This window comes from Bactrocera neohumeralis, chromosome 3 (genome assembly GCF_024586455.1).
Source record: "Bactrocera neohumeralis isolate Rockhampton chromosome 3, APGP_CSIRO_Bneo_wtdbg2-racon-allhic-juicebox.fasta_v2, whole genome shotgun sequence".
Classification (NCBI taxonomy): Eukaryota; Metazoa; Arthropoda; class Insecta; order Diptera; family Tephritidae; genus Bactrocera; species Bactrocera neohumeralis.
The window spans coordinates 61,328,186-61,346,545 of NC_065920.1; the positions used below are offsets into that span (position 1 = coordinate 61,328,186).

General features: G+C 35.3%; 1 protein-coding gene across 7 annotated transcripts in view; it reads left to right on the forward strand.

Moving 5' to 3' along the window:
- The window catches only part of LOC126752855 (tyrosine-protein phosphatase Lar), a 966,561-nt gene that overhangs the window by 776,902 nt on the left and 171,299 nt on the right, over positions 1-18,360 (forward strand). For all 7 annotated transcript variants that reach the window (XM_050463852.1, XM_050463853.1, XM_050463854.1 and 4 more), the window contains exon 10: positions 13,003-13,182. In XM_050463852.1, coding sequence (XP_050319809.1) covers positions 13,003-13,182 — 180 coding nt within the window. The remainder of the gene's footprint in view (positions 1-13,002; positions 13,183-18,360) is intronic.

An 18,360-nucleotide genomic window follows, 5' to 3' on the forward strand; every position in this document is an offset into this window, starting at 1 on the left:
GACATCGTCCAAGACTCTGCACCATACAGCAGGACGGGAATTATGAGTGACTTATAGAGTTTGGTTTTTGTTTGTCGAGAGAGGACTTTGCTTCTCAATTGCCTACTCAGTCCGAAGTAGCACCTGTTGGCAAGAGTTATCCTGCGTTGGATTTCTAGGCTGACGTTGTTGGTGGTGTTTACGCTGGTTCCAAGATAGACGAAATTATCTACGACTTCAAAGTTATGACTGTCAACAGTGACGTGAGTTCCAAGTCGCGAGTGCGACGACTGTTTGTTTGATGACAGGAGATATTTCGTTTTGCCCTCGTTCACTGCCAGACCCATTTCATGTAGTGTACTACTGTGGACAAAAAAAATAAGACTTTTTAATTTAAATTTCACATGAAACCTCTTTCGACGAAATATTGTTTTCCTATTTTTCTCCTAGTATGATTCTCTCTGGCATCTGTGCCTAATGTCACATCAAAATAATCATTATAGTTTAGTATACTCTTGTCTTTCTGAAGTACATAAAGTGCAGTCGACCATTTTTAAGAAGTTCCATTAAATATTGTGTGCGGCATCAAATTTCTGATGCCGAAACGTTCAGAATGTTGGAAAAAGCCTTCGGTCATAATTGTTTGACGCGAGCAAGTGTTTTTGATTGGTACAAATTAGTCACAGAGGGTCGAGAACACGTTGACGACGAACCACATCCAAGCCGGCCATCAACATCAACTGATGATCGATCGATCTTACTGGTATCGTTGGTATATCGGAAAGATCAGTGAAAATCATTTTAAAGGATCATTTTTGCCTAATAATAGTAAGAACAGGATTGTTTCCAAAATCACTAAATTTTTTGAAAAACAGCGTCGCGTTAACATCTATGAAACAGTGCTTTCCGACTACCAGCATGCCACGAAATATTTTATTACTGGCGATGAGTCATGGATCTATGCTTATTTTCCGTAAACACACGATCAAGTCACTTATGGCCACAAAACTTTTTTGGTCAATATAGCAACAGATTTGGCAGGTACATCTGCCTTGAGCTTGTCGCTTCATTCGAAGTTTGCTGAGTATACTTTTTTTTTCAAATAATTCCATAAAAAGAAGTCAAAGTGGGTCAATCAGAATATATAAATTGCAAGTCAGTTTCACCCTTTTTGTTATCTGACGTCTAGCTTCTTTTGCATACATAAACTGAATAACTGGAATCACAAAAATGTAGCGTATTATGCCGTCTTGCCTAACAATATTACACAAATATTTGTTTGATTTCTATCGACTGCCTAGCTTTTTAAATATAATATGGCTTTGTGAGGGTTGTGGCAAACGCTCTTCAAATAGAGACATTTGAAGTGGGTTACCTTTTATATTTCGCGATTTGGCCACCCTTGTGTTGTATTCTGGCAACTGACAACTTTATCGTAAAGTTTGACATATACATATTTAGAACTTTTTTACTAACGACCGCTTATATTGTTGTTTATCTTGGCCAAAAATGGCATTAAATTGAGAAAATTTTTGCACGATTATTTTTTACGACTTTCGGTGTGGACTAACTCAGCAAAAGTTTATCAATGAACATAGTTCAGTTTTTGCGATTAAGCTCCATCAAGGACCAATGTTTATCGATGTTATGGTGTATTTAATGGAAGTCGCAGATCCAAGATTCCAAGACGAATATCGTGTATGTCGTTCAAAAGCATTTATCCTTTCGGAAACCATTGATAGCTTGCGCAAACTACTATTACCCTATCGTCATGTGACCCATGGTGTGATAGAGACAACCAGGGACATTAAAGAGATTAGCATACATTCAATAGTGCATGGGCATTTGATTGTAAAACAAAAAAATTTCACTTTGGATCCCGCACAATTTGTCGATCGCTCAAAAAAAGGCTCGTGTCGATTGGTAGAGAGAAATGTTAAAAAATACTACAGCTGTGCTTTGAAACACGTTTACGATACTTATGAATCGTGGACTTGCGCATACGCACCCCAAAGAAAAGATCAATTAACTGCATGGGTGTTTCAAGGCGAGTCGAATTCAACTAAAGTTGTTCGCGCACGAGCCCCTTCAAGCAAATGGTTGTCTGTTTTTTTGAAAAAACTGCATATACCACAACCGGACCACTAACATAGAGCAGTAAATGCTAAGTGGTACACAATCATTTGTTCGCGAGTTGTAATTCAAAAAATCAGGAAAACCAACTGCCGATGACGGATTACTCTTCACCACGGCAATGCGAGCTCCCATACATCGACCGAAACAACTGCAAGTTCAGACATAGCGGCGTAAAACCAGCTCCTTTTCGTGCTGTCAAAAGCAGCTTTGAAATTGACGAAGAAAGAGTGTGTGTCGGTCCTCTTTTCACGGGTGTTTTCTAAGAATTGGTGGTAATATCTGAGTTGTTGCTTCTATAATCCTGAAGCCTTATTGATAAGGACGAATCACTTTGTTGACGGTGGGCTTTAATCGTTCACATAGAACCTTGTATGCGATATTGACGAGGCTTATCCAACGGTAGTTAGCGCAGATTGTGGGGTCTCCCATTTTATGGATTGGACACAGCACACTTAAATTCCAATCGTCGAGCATGCTTTTGTCCAACCATATTTAACAAAGAAGCTGATGCATGTCCTTGTCAGTTCTTCGCCGCCATGTTTGAATAGCTCGGCCGGCAATCCATTGGACCCCGCCGCTTTGTTGCTCTTCAGTAAAGAGTTAGCAATCGATTGTCTCTCAGTTGCGACATGGCTGAGAACTGCTATGTTCTTGTAATTTTTAATGACGATGTTGTTTGATGTTGACTATGGAATTGCCTATTTTGGTTCATATACTGTGCCCAAAAAATAAGGTGACATTGTATTTATTTTGAAAATTCTTTATTTATTCTTCCAAATCAATTTCATCCCCTTCAACGTAATCCCCTCCCGATGCAATGCACTTATGCCAACGGATTTTCCAATCTTCGAAACACTGGTTGTAGTCACTTTCCGGGATGGCCTTCAGTTCCGTCTTCGCTGCGGCTTGAATCTGCTCTATCAACGGTGTCCCCGGACCGGTCTTTTAGCTTGGTGAACAGCCAGAAGTCGCACGGCGCCAGATCAGGTGAATACGGTGGTTGCGGAACGATATGGGTTGAGTTTTTGGCTAAATGATCACGAATTACGAGGGCAGTATGGGATGGTGCATTATCGTGGTGTAAAAACCAAGAATTGTCTTTCCACAATTCCGGCCTGTTTTATTCATTAGTGTTTTGGCGGAGAGCGTTATGCAAACGACACATAACGTTCAAATAATATTCATTGTTGACTGTTTGACCGGATGGAAGGAATTCATAATGCACCACACCACGATAATCGAAGAAAACAGTCAAGATGACCTTGATTTTTGAGCGACTTTGGCGCTATTTTTTTGGTCTCGGCTCTCTTTTGGCACGATATTCGCTCGATTAATCGGTTGTTTTGGGGTCGTAAGCATAGATCCAAGTCTCATCGCCAGTTATAATGCGTTTCATGACACCCTGGTAGTCGGAAAGCATCGTTTCGCACACTTCAACGCGACGCCTTTTTTCCAAAAAATTCAATGTTTTCGGTACCAGTCGAGATTTGATGCGCTTGAGGCCCAAAACATCCTTCAAAATGGTATTGGCTGAACCTTTCGATATGCCAACTTCGTCAGCAAGGTCCCTAATTGTCAATCGACGGTTTTTCAAACCAAATCTTTGATTTGTTGAACGTGAGCTTCGTCGGATGAGGTTGATGGTCGCCCTGGACGCTCTTCGTCTTCGACACGTTCACGGCCGGCTTGGAACTCACTATACCACTTGTAAACATTTTTTTAGACATAGCCTCATCACCAAAGGCTTTCTGCACCATCCTCAACGTATCCGCAGCAGAAAATTGATTCCGTAAACAAAATTTAATGCAAATTCTTTGCTCAACAAATTTCGACATCGCAAAAAACGAAAAACTCACTTTTAGCAGCTCACAAAACGACACGTATCTCAAACACTACTGAATATTTTGACATGAAGTTTGACATAAATGTGACTGACAGTACTACCAACCTGAAAAAAAAATAATTCTCCAAATCCTTCGACGCGCGCAGATTAAATTCAAATGTCACCTTATTTTTTGGACACATCTTGGTAATATATTAGCACCAAGATCAAAAAACTGACATTAAAATTTAGTAACAATTTTACTCAAAAATTATTACATTCAAGTAAATATAATAAAAAATATATTTTTTGTACCACATGAGATGCTTTAGGATGATTTCCACTGCCTTAAATATACCTTTTTGTAAAAAAAAAAATAAAATAATAAAATAACTGTAAGTTCCACTTTACCATAGATACAGCCATACAATCAACATGGCAACCAAGATTTCCTGCAAATCTCAGCCTTGATGCGAGAAAGGATTGCGCACTTTGTTGTCAAGCAACAACGCGTTGCTCATGCCTACATATCATACATACACCGCTCATATTTCTGCTAACTCAAGACAGCTGCACTGCTCAGGATTTCCCCCCCAACCTACAAACAAGCCAGCGAACGCGAGTGCATATTTGTTGCAGAAAAAGCAGAGTTGACGCAAGCATTCGCGACGCGTTATAATCATGCCGACAATTTGCACAGCAACCATAACAACAAATAGTACAGCACTCAGAATTGCCAATTCTACTTAGAAAAAACTATACACACATACATACATACAAGCACATAGCAGGAGTACAAATAGGATATTTGTTAGCGCTGCCGACTCGCATTACATTCATCTTCATTGCAAGCTTCAAATTCTATTTTTGTCGCTGGCAGCTTTGCTATTCCCTCGTTAGTTGCCGCTACTCGAGTTGTTGTTGTTGCCAGACTCAAGCTCGCATTTACTTTTCTTTAATGCTCATAGCAACATATTCTTGTTCGTAACTAGGTTCGTAGTAAGCACTATACTTAGCAGCGCCGCGCTGTGCCATACTCTGCTCTGCTATGCTATGTGTTTGCTACGCTATGCAGCTAGTCGCGCTTGACGTTACAATAATGCTGAATGCGAGATTAAATTTCAAATTGCATGAATATTGCATTAATGCGCAAGGAAAATCGCATGGAAACCGGATGTACGCGCTCTTAGCGTGTAAACGCTTGCTTGCTAGTGTAGGGATGCCGAAAATGCCTGACGCTGTTTACCACATCTTTGCTACTGCTCTCTTGCTCATAGCATACTTTTTATGTCTGCACATTTTCGCTGCCCACTGTCTGTTAGCCTTATACTCAATTTCAATTCTGCTTTCATTATACTCTATGCATAGCCTAATGCGTGTTCGCAGCTCAAACTATGTTAGGTGGCAACGCCATTTCGATGTGTGACGAAAATTGAAATTGAGCATTATTACAGTTATAAATGAGTATTTGTGTAAGTTTCATTCAAGATTCAAGCATCGGTGCAATATTAAATTTTATTTTCCAGTTTACTCAATATTACTGTGAGTTATGAAAAATCATGAATACAAACGATATTATTTTTACTAGAATATTTGACATACAGCTTAATTTTGTTCACTATTCTTCTATAACCTGTCAACTTCGTTTTCCGTAGGCAAATAAAATTGTACATAAAACCAAAAAAAAATTAGGGTGCTTTACTCGACCTGGATGTATGTACTAGAAGTAGGGTTATCTGTAACGACTGAATTGGTGTTATTGTTCTTTTAACGGGTACCTAATCCCAGTTAGGATGGTAAAGATTAGATAAATTGTCGTTGACGCCATCCAGCGGTAGGTCCAGAAAACGTGATGTTTCGACGGGGTAGGACCATAAGGAGTGGGATGTCAGCAGTATAGGGTTAGCAGGGCATAGAAAGAGGTGGTTATTATAATGCGGGGACATATGTTTGGTATGTCAGGATACTCGCTTCCACACGAGCTTTTTGTCTGCAATGGGTAGTGGTTTGATTCCCGGTAAGTCATTCACTGAGGGGGAATGGGTGAAAGCGTTAGTGGCTCCTCTGTGAATGGCGGTCAGTGCATGTCTTAAGTTTGTTGCGTCCGAAGTCTGGTCTTCGTATTGTTTTATGGAGTTGAAGAAAGGCCTTTTGTTGCTCCTAAAAGGCGGTTCTGCTCCAATCAGGTGACTGCTGGTATGATTTCTGGGAAGCACGCCAGCAGAAACTGCTTAGAGAGGAGTTCATTATGCTCCTTAACTGGTAGCATATGGGCCTCACTGTGCAGTTCTTTGACGGAAGATATCAAGGGCATCCTGTTGCAGTTCGAAGTACAGTGTTCTGCCATGTCAATAGCTTTTTCGCTGCATCCAGGCGACCGTATTGATGTGGCGTAATTAAGTATCAACCGGGCAATTACCTTAAAAATATGTTGCCGGCTAGCGTCTTGAGGATTTTGTTGCAGGTCTGTACTTTGGCAGAAATCGCCATCCTGTGAGTAGTGAAGAGGCACAGGCTGTCGAATGTGACACCCAAAATCTTAGGGTAATTGACAGTCGGAGTTTTAACGCCATCGACTGCAATATTAAAGTCAAGTCTGTACTCCTTCGTCTAATTAGTGAATATAGTCGTTGTGGATTAAGTGGGGGAGAGTATTAAGTTCTGTGCAGCGAAAAAGCGAGAAAGGTCGGAGAGAAAGCATTTAACTTTTGAGCACGTACCATCGATTCCTTTACCCGACATCATTATCGCGTAGTCATCAGCGTACTAGGTAATATAAAATCCTTCGGGTAGTTGAGGAAGTTGGAGATGTTTAAAGTGAGTGTCGCATGAAGTGACTGAAAGGCAAATGGAAAACCGGAAAAAAATTCTTCCGACAGACACGAAAGAAAATCAGCTTTGCATCCAATTGTCACTGGCGATGAAAAATGGATTTATTTAAATAAACCTAAATGAAGAAAACCATGCGTTAAACCGGGACAACCATCAGCATCGACTCCAAAAACAGTTCAATTCGGTAAGAAGGCTCTGTATTTTGTGGGATCAGAAGATTATGTTATATCGCCCTTCCGGATTACTATTTGTTTTCATCGATGGCACACGCGTTGGCTGAGCAGCACTTCGATTTCTACGCAGAGGTCGAAAATAAAAGCAACAACGAAATTACTGAGTTTTATTCCTGCTAGAGTGTATACGGATACCTCTCTAAAGTGGCATATCGTTAAAATAATGGAAACCTTTATCTACTATGAGTCACTTCCCTGAGGCTACAATCTTAATTCGAATCTGTACTGTCCACTATTTTACCGTCTGAAGAAAATTAGCGATTGATTGCCCAAAAGTGAGCTGCTTTGGATTTTTTTTATCAAGGTAAGGCTAGGCCGGGGTCGGCTGGATAATTCTTAGGCATAAAATTTATAGTCCAGAGCTATTTCGAAGTTGCTGGTGCGAAATTCGTCTTCAGCTCGTGAAAGTCGACAGCCAAAATATTTTCTAATAGCGACGAGGGTTTCTCTGAGAGTGGCACTATGAAATTGATTTCAAAATTTCAACAAATTATTAAACGAAACGGTGCATATTTCACTAAAATCGGATAATTCAATCTAAGCTAAATAAAATCATCAATTTAATGCAAAAAAAAAACACTACCAGAAATCTGTAGTTGGATTTATTTTTACTAGACCTTATATAACATATTTATTTGGTAAATACTCGTATATATATTTATTTGTATGTACATACTTAAATTCACGCAAAGGCATATATGGTATATACATATATACTTGTATGTATATCATCGCTTACGTGCCTCGCGTTACCGCAAGAAAAAATCCACTAAACTTTTACCGTTAGCATTCACGCTTAACCACTTAACAAGGCTCAGCATGCATAGCTATGAGGAAAATGTCACCACTGACAGGCACATTCATACCACCATAAAAGTGTGTTGGTGTGTGTGTGTGTAAGTGTTGTTGGCGGCAACAGCTGCAGTCTGACGTCTACGGTGACAACAGCGCTGCAGCTCATTTACATTTTCCAATTAAATCCTTCAGTGTTGTTAGCGTGTTGTCTGCTCGTCTGCTCTTTTTATTATTATTTGGTTCCTCGCTGTCACTGACACTGGTGTGTCGGCACAATTGTGCTGCTTGAGTAGGGATGTGCTTACAAAAACACTCATTTAAAATGCAAGTACCATGTTGTCAAGTGTGTGTACGTTCCATACGTATATGTAACTCAAAAACAACAGCAACGAATATTTTTTGTTATTAAAACGATCTATTATACGCACTTATAGTGAGTGATGTAAACAGCTTGAACAAAAAACTGTGTATTATGAAAATAAGAGTAGAACTAGGTTGATGTGGACCAGTTTTAGACTAGTTACTTATGTTACCAATATAGTAAAGATTTTCTTAATTTGTTTTTTCTGTATTTTCGTTATAAAAGCTGAACTAGTTCAATGTGGACCAGTGTAAGACTAGTTATATTTGTTACCAATTGGATTGTATGAATACGCAGCCAACAGAACAACTTTACTAACGTTCTTTATCAACTAGAAAACCGTTTTTATGCCCTTATTGCACCAATTCCTCACTAGAACATTTTTCTACAATTGGGACGCCAGTGCGTATGAAATATGCGTTACCAATTAATCTACACATTTTTGTGTGAGCCAGTTTGTGGTTGTTTGTTTTGGTTTTTGCTTTTCATATGCACGCACTTTCTTGCTGCGGCAGTGTGTCTGGCGTGAAATTAAAATTTTGCCGCGCAGAACAACACAACCACAACACAAGCGAACTAAACAACAGCGGCGAGGTAGATTGGCAAATAAGCAAGCTACTGCCGTATACCGCACAGCTTATCAGCATACTTGTGGGGGCAGTGTGGGAAAAACATAAATTTAGTCACAAAAATGAAAATGCGCAACAAAGGCACACATACACTTTCATAGTAACATTGACACATGTTTGTATGTATGTACCTACTCCCACACTAAAACATATATTTTCGCGGAATTTTATACGTTTTTTTTATTGTGCTTCTTTGAAATAGCAGCAGTAGCTAACAGCAACAGGGACGAGCAAAAAAATTCTGCGAAAAAGCAAAATCCTTCAGTTTGTTGTTATGTTAAGTGGTTGTTGTAGTACATGAGTTGCGTTTTAGCTGAGTGCTCTAATATGCGTTTATGGAGGCTGTTGAATGCCGGTTAACATTATTTTTTGTCCTTGTATGTATGTATGTTTCTTGTTTTCTTAAATTAATAATTGAATTGTTGTTTTCTTGTTTCTTTTTTTCAAACTCTCAATAATAGAAACATACATAGATTTGAATATTAAATTTAATGATGTAACTTTAAAAAGTGACTTTAGAAGAGTGTGCAAAAATATTTTAAGTCACATCAAATTTTGTAGTAAAACTTTGTTCAATTAAGATCTGAAAATTTTAATTATTTCCTATTGTTTCAGACTAGGCTCTCCTGGTTTGCCTCTAGTCCACCAAAAGCCATAAATAGTAAAATTTTTTTATATAATCAAATAACAGTTTTATTTTTGAACACCAATTAGTGCTTTTCGTTGACTTTTTGTGTAATTTAGAGTACAAACACTACTCAAAGCGATAAGTCTAAGAGAACTTGTACGTACTTCTGTAAGAGAAGACAATTAAAGCTCTAGGCAAAAGCAATGAACAATTTTTTTTACTTATATAACAAAGAACATGCACAAGTTCACTTTTATTTTGTAATATGCTTCTGCTGGCTATAATATCAAAATAAAAAAAAATTAAAAACAGACTAAGCGAATTTTAAATGAGTGTTTTTTATAAAAATGAGATATAATTTTTGTCATAATTTTTTTCTCCCAAAAATCTTCTTAAAATATTTTACAGACAGAAAAGATTTTTTTACATAATTATAATTAATTATTTACTAAACAATAAAAATAATGAAATAAAAGTTTTTATTTTCAAAAATAAAAAAAGCAATTCTAATGTGAAAAAAATTGTTTTTTATTTCATCAAAGGAAATTTAAAAAAAAAATAATTATTTATTTGTCAGAATTTTTTTCTGCCAAAAATCTTCTTAAAATATTTTGCAGACAGAAAAACATTTTTTTCTGTGTGATTATGAAAAATTATTTACAAAAAAATAAAAGTAATTAATAAAAAATATTTTTATTTTTTTCAAATTGACAAAGAAACACAATTTTAATATTATATAAAAAATAAAATAATTATTTGATCAAATAAAATTTAAATAAATGAATTATTTATTTGTCACAATTTTTTTATGCCAAAAATCTTCTAAAAATATTTTATAAAAACTATATTTAATTCTATAAATTGAATTTTTTTTTGGTTTTAACCAAATACTCACAAATATATACAAAAATTTATATATTTTAAGTAAAAACGTTCAAATAAATGTTTTTGTAAAAAAATGTAAAAACTTTAAAAAAATTAGTAATTTTTTATAATATTTATTTAATTTAAAAGCTTTAAAAACATTAGCAATTTTTATAATATGACTTAAATTTTTTTAAAAGTCTTGATTTTGTTTTTACATTTTTATTATTTATAAATTGGTTTTGAATACGAAAATGTAGCAAAATTATAACTTACAATAAAATTTTAACATAAAATATATGTATTTATGTAATTTTATTTTTTGGTAATTTTTTTTAACTAAATATTTATAAATATACAAACAATATTTTTAAAGTAAATACATTCAAAAAAAATACTTTTGTAAAAAACAATCTAAAAGCTTTAAAAAAGATTTTTAGTAATTTAGTTTTTATTTTTATATTTTAATTATTTTAAACTTTTTTTATAGAAAAAAAATGTAATAAAATTATAATTTACAGCAAAATTGTAACAACAAATAGTTTTTTAATTTATTTTTTCATAAAGATTATTGCATTTCAGTTTCGAAATTTTTATTATTTTCAATTTTTTTTATTAAAAAAACGTAACGAAATCACAATTTAGAAAAAAATTTAAAAAAAAATTTAACAAAAATTTAATTAAATTTTATTTTAACAAAAAAAAAAATTTTTCATTTATTTTTGCGTATATATCACAAAGATAATTAAAATATTATAATTTTTTCTTTATTTTTATCACATGAAAACTCTTATATCACAAAGATATATATAGTATATATATAGTATATGCACATTTTATATAAATTTTAATTTCAAGCTCTACGCTTATGCAAATTAAAAAAATTCAACAAAGTTTTGGTTAAACCAGCGCCAGCTGGACTTTAGTAGCGACCAACATTGATATTTTAAAGCAGTATGTATAAATGCAAAAGTGAATTAAAAAGTTTCCTTGGCCAAAAGTAAACTAAAAATGGCGCAAAAAGCATTATTACATAAATATGCATATGAGAAAAAAATTCCTTTCATATGCAAAAGCGCATAAAACAAGAAGGCTTGGGGTGAGGAACACCGACGGCAACGGCTATGACAATTACCTCCGTTTGCTGTTGAAAGTTTTTTGCGCGCCGCGCCAGCACACAGACAAAGGCGATTAACGCTACAAACGCGCGCATATGTTAGCGCACAAAGGTTGAACAAAAGACGGGAAAGGCAGTGTGTGTGAGTGTATGTAGTATGGTAGTGGTGTGTAATATGCACGAGTTTGCGGGTGTGAGTGCAGTAAAATGCCGCTATTATGCAAGCGTAAAATTCATTTAATTACCCCCGGCCGCTGCGTCGCGCCAAAGTCATAAGCGAAGGCAGCGAGTATTTGCTGTTCCCTTTCTCGCTTCTGTTGTATTTGTACCCTTTTATACCGTGAACAGTTTGCCATGAAGTTTGTAATAGCTAGAACAGCTCGAAGGAAGCATCGGAGACTCTATAAATGTATTTCCAAAAACAATTTTCAAATCGGACCACTATAGTATATAGCTGTCATGCAAACTGAACGACCACAGCATAGTTCTTGTAAGGAAAACTTTTTTATTTGAGGATATATCTTCACAAAATTCTGCATGCAATATTTTCTAAGAGAGCGCTATAATCTACGAATAAATTTTTCAGATTGGACCACAATAGCACATAGCTGCCATACAAACTGACCGTTCAAAACAAAGTTCTTGTATGGAGGACATTTTTATTTGAGGAGATATCTTCACGAAATTCTGCATGCAATATTTTCTAAGAGAGCGCTGTAATCTACGAATTGATTTTTTAGATCGGATGACTATAACATATAGCTGCCATACAAACTGACCGTTCAAAGTCCAGTTGTTCTATGAAAAACTTTTTTATTTGTCGAGATATCTTGACGAAATTTCGCAAAAAATATTTTCCAAGGCAATGCTGTCATATTTCAAAATTCTTTTCAGATCGGATTAATATAACATATAGCTGCCATACATACCGAACGTTCAAAATTAAGTTCTTGTATGGAAAACTTTTTTATATGTCGAGATATCTTCTCAAAATTTTGCATAAAATATTTTCCAAAGCAACGCTTTAACTCACGAAAAAAAATTCAGTTCGGACCAATATAACATATAGCTGCCATATAAACTAAACGCTCAAAATCATGTACTTGTATGGAAACTTTTTTATATATGATGGGTATTCTATCTCCGGTCCAACCGAACCTTAAGTTTTTTCTTGTTTTAATTTTACTTCGCGGCACATTTTTACAGTTGCATATTTATTGGCTTTTCACCTCTTTTCTTGCGCGCGAACAAAGAGTCTTAATGGCAACGCGGCTTTTAGAGTTGCGGCGTCGCTTTACACGATGAATGCGAGCACAAAAAGTGTAGGAATATATGCATATTTGTGTATATACTTGTATGTGTGCTTGAGAGCATTTACTTAATGCATTCTCGTTGGCAGATCTTTGCAGCTCATATTTTAAGTCCACATAGCTTAACCAATAATATTTTTAGCATAAATAGTTTTAGCATAAAATTTTTTCATAAAATATTTTATCGTAAAATATTATGCATACTATTTTATATCGAAATAGCTTTTATTTTACATTTTTTATTGCTTGCTCTCATGCTTCACTCATTCTCTCTTCTCTTTTCTTTATTTTTGTAGGTGATAAAACGCCACCCGGCTTTCCGGTAATAACTCAGGGTCCCAGCACACGTGTCATCGAAGTCGGTCATACAGCGGTTATGCAATGCAAAGCCATTGGTAATCCAACGCCCACAATTTACTGGATTAAGAATCAGACAAAGGTCGATATGAGCAATCCGCGCTACTCGATAAAAGATGGTGAGTACCGAAATAAGACATTCTGGTAGCGGTAGATTATAAGCGTGCGCCAACATGCGGTTATGAAATGCATATTTTTACTAGCAATAAATGCACGTGTATGGGTTAGCGCATTCAGCATGCGTTAAAACCGCTGTCACTCCTCCGCGCCTGCTTTTATACTACATTTGGGCTTACTACATATGCAGCATATTTTATAGCGCTCTTACTGCGCATATGGTAATAGCATATTCCTGGGCGCATATGCATGACAGCTGCTATTATGTTACTTTTTGGGTTGATTCTTAACGGTTTTATACTTTTTACCTAGCATTCTGTGCTGTAATTAAATGGTGGACAGTTAAAATGTTGTAAAGTTTTACTAGGAAAGGGTTAAAATATTATAAGTGCTTGAGTTACACCTAAGGTAATAAAAAAGTGCCGTAAGTTACTTCAGTTTATGTCGCTATTAATCAGCATTTTGTGGGAACTCGGAAACTAATGACTAAATTGTAGAAAAAATATGCATATATGATTAGCTAAACTATTGTTTGCAAGGACTAAGCTTGAAAGAACTTATAAATACTGGCTCTTAAACTTTTAAAAAAGCTGCCTCGCAGCAGTTGTCATTCGCACTTAACTGTATTTAAGGTCAAAAACTCATGTTTTAATGCAAAATTTTTTTAAAATATTTTTCAATTCTTGAAAATAATTTAAAGCTAAGAATTTTTGGCAAATAATTCATTTAACGGGCTACATGGGTTTCATCGGGTAAAAACTAGCCTTTTTTTCAATTTTTTTTTCATATAAAAATTTAAATATTTTATTAGAATATTTTAATGTTACAAACATACACTATTAACAAAGAAATTCTGAAACTTTTGAAAAAAAAATTTTTAAACTCGGCTATTCTGACGCCGTTTCCGGTGATCCTCGGAAAAAGATGCGCCCGCGTTGGCAGGATAACTCCTTATATAATCATATAAACGGAAAAAATACTGCTTTAGTTAAAACCTTAACTTAAAATTTGGACGAAGGAAAAAAAACTGAAAATTGGATTATTTTCCAAAAATTATTTTCAAAATTCGCCAGGTTGTAGCTTGAGGCAATTCCGATTCATAAGAAACCTTAAACAGCCCTTTTCACCACGCACAAATTAGCACAAACCAAAATGCAGCAACAAAAAAGGATTTTACGCTGCTTATCTTGTCTAACAAGCAGCTTACAAGGAGGAGTTAAAAATTGATTTTCATTACTCGCAATCAAAACATGAAATTTAATTATGAAAATCATAAAGTTGGTTTTTACAGCGTTAATCCAATTACAACTGAGCTGCAATTATGGACATTGCTCATTAAGCGAAACATTGCCGCTAACACTTGTAGGCAATTTGCTTTATTATATAACTTATATTTAAAACTTATTATTACTTGCGCTCTCCCTTACTTACTTACTTGCTTATTTGCCCACTTTCGTACTAACAAATGCAGCAAATGCACTTTAGAAGTCTAAAAGCACAATTTGCTTCGATTACTTAGTAACCTACGCATTCCATCTTACCCATAAATGCTCGCTCTGCACATCGAACTATGCAAAGTTTTAATTTTTATCCTTTCATGCGCCACTCAACACTTTCTACTCTTGTTGCTGCTGTCCGTTATGCAAGCAAAAAAGTTGCTGTGTCTCTGCTATATACATATATGTATGTATATTCATCATAGCATCATCATAGCAACACTGTGCCATGAAGTGTCAACGCGCAGCTCCTTGGTGTGTAGTAAATCATAAATTGCATGCTGGTTGATGCCCCCTCAACCCTCTAGCGTCCTGTGAATTTATCTTCTTCAAACTCTTCTAGTTACTTACCTCGTCTTCGCACTTTTGTTGTCTACTTTTTGTTGCACATATTTTCTTCGCAAGCATAATATTTTGACAGACGAGATGTTAAAGAGTTGGCGCAGGTAACAGTTAGTACACTACTTTCTCTACCCTTACCGTTTACCCGCTCATACATTTGCTGTTCACCCCCGCTTAGAGTCCACTCTTGTTAGTTAATTATTTGCGGATTAAAGCTGTCTGCGCACAAAGCTACACTAAGCGCATGACAAGTTGGCTAGTTAACTAAAAGATTTTGTTGTACTTTGCAGGTGAAAACTGCTAAAACGTATAATTTTATTTACCTTTCTGTAACTGCTTTTATGAAAAGTATACTCGTATTCACTGACTGATTTGTACGGAGACGAAGCTTGTTTTGATATTGTTGCATATTTTTAGGAGCCGTATGCTATTCTGAGTAATTTATATGGAAATGCTAAACTTTTCGCCATACTGTGGCATATTTTGAGGGGCTTTATGAGATTTAATTAGAGTAAGCATTTTTTTGCTTAAAATATGTGAGGAGCGGTTGAATTAAAATCGTTATATTAGTCATTTATTCTATTGGAACCTGTGCCTTTTCTGCGTTTTGGACTATAATCAATGTTGGGCAACTAAATGCGGTATAAGTTTGGGCGCAAACACTTTTTATATTATAATAGTTTCTAAAGCTATTTTAGTTTAACGAATCATAATTATAAGTAGGCAACTGTGTAGCAGACACGATTTAATCACATACCAACTTCCCTGATACGAACCATGTAGGAGAGTTTGCGAGAGTTGCGATATTATATATGAATATACATATATTGGGTCTTTATTCGCATATTGAGTCCGTTCAAAATTTTAACACTTAACCAATAGCTTATTTTAAAGTATTGCCTATCTGAAGCTTTAACTTTTTCCCATCTTTCTGAGAATTTATGGATTCCGTCTCAAAAAACTCCAATGGCTTGGCGGTTGAATCAATTCAATGTTTGATACACTGCTTTGATGCGAACTATATTTCAATAACATCGGCCCGCATCGACCGCAGCAAATGGTTATCACAAACGGCTGGACTATAAGGAGAGTGAGGCAAAAGTTCCTATTTATGAAATAGTTTTAACCTCTCTTGCAACATGAATTTGAGCGTTGCCTTGATATAAAATGATAGTTTTAACATTTTAATTTTGTTTTTGAACCATTTCGAAAATTCTAAATACACTTTAGCCTACTTTTAGGAGCATTTTTTAAGAGTGCATTGAAAAACTTACTTTTATGTTGTTAACTGTTGCTTTTATGGCTCAGAAAAGCAGTAAGATACATTGTTTATTTCCGTGTTGCCTACATCTAGACGCTTTTTTTTTTTTGCAGTGCTCACTTCTGAAAAGTGAACTATTTTGTACTTATCGTTAATAAATCTCGCTATATACAAATATGGTTTATTTTTGTGGTGTTATTTCATCACAGTTTATTTCAAACATTGCCTACATTTAGGAGATTTGTTGATTTGTTGCAGTATTCGCTTATGAAATGTTAACTATTCGTTAATAAACCGCATTACATTTTTTGTTGAAATTTCGGAACATTTTATAACAAACATTGCCTACATCTAGGCGCGTTATTGATTTTTTTTGGGGAATATACTCGTGACTATTTTGCAATTATCGTTAATAAATACCATTATATATATGGTTCTTTGCTTTGTTGAGGTTTCGGGATATTTTATGCCAGAACGTTGCCTACTTCTAGGCGCGTTACTGATTTTTTATCATATTCACTTGTGAAATGTTGACTATTTTACAGTTATCGTTAATAAATCCCATTACATATATAGTTTATTTCTGTGTACAAATTTTGGCACTTTCTATATTTAAACATTGCCTACATCTAGGCGCGTTATTGATTTTTTGGGGTATTCACTTTTTAAGCGTTATTTATTTTGCACTTATCTTTAACAACTCCCAATACAATCATATATTCTTTATTTTTTGGTTGAAATTTCACCACATTTTATCCCAAGCATTGCCTACATCTCGGCGCATTGTTGACTTATTGCATTATTCACCTCTGAAAAATAACTTATTTAACACATATCGTTATAAACCTCATTAAATATATGGTTTATTTCTGTGTTGAAATTTTGGCACAATTTATCCCAAATATTGCCTACATCCGGGCGCATTTTTTATTTATATCAGTATTCACTTACCAAATCAAACTCCTTGTAGTCGCATTTTAAGCCAAATTTTTCATCCAAAAAACACAATAACACCGCTTATTGCTTTAAAAAAATTCAAATTACTTCCATCGCTTGGGCATTTATACCTGTACGCGCACGCAATTAAAGCCATAAAACCATAATTTAATTACAAACACCACTTTTGTCCTCGCATTTAGCAAAAAAGTTTACATTTTTTTAGCTCAACCACTTTGCTTACATTCCAACCATTCCACTGTAGTACGCCACCAACAGAAGTTCAATACCGTCACGCAAATATTTTGGGGCGCCCAAGTTTTGTCTGCTTTGTGGCGCCATTAGCAGTTGCTCTGGGTCCCACTGCTGCCATATTGACTTCACCCAATCATGTTGTATTAATTAACCAAACCAGCTACTCTTTGACTCGGCAAATATGCCAACATTCACTTGCTGGCAACGAATTTTTTCACGACGCTTCTTTCTTTGTTGTTGTGTTTATAATTTGCCCCTGAATGTATACACATGTACACTGTTATACAACAGCCATGGCAACCAACACATAGAAATCGTAAATTTTTCGCATGCCAGTGTTATGGTCATAATCTTAACGGACCAACAAAATACCGTAAAGGGCTAATTGAATAAAAAGCATGACAGGAATTTTTAATGAAATTCACCCATTAAGTGTTTATATACTATATACATATGTACATATATATGCGCTTATTTTCATGCTGTGTATATATGTATGTGGTGGTGAAATTTTGTTTGGCATATTTTACGGCAGCTTGCCATTAAGCAACACAAATATTGGCCAGCTGAGACTCTACTTGTAATATTTCTCGCTTCACATAGCTACTATGGTTGTATTGACTTGTTAGCCTTGCCTTAATTTATTATGCATTCATCGCATACTATGAAAAAGGTTAGCATACTCATGGGCGTGCATAACGTAAAACTTTGACCTTTCAGCAGCTAGTTAAAAAATTTTTACCGGAAAAGAGTTGTCGTATAACTGAATTAATTGAATGTATAGCAACTTTCTAATTAGTTTAAAATATTCGATGCTTATTGTTGTATTTCCGCAAATATATAAGTAAATGATAGAGTCAGTGAAATGAAAAGAGATGTGTTCTGCACAG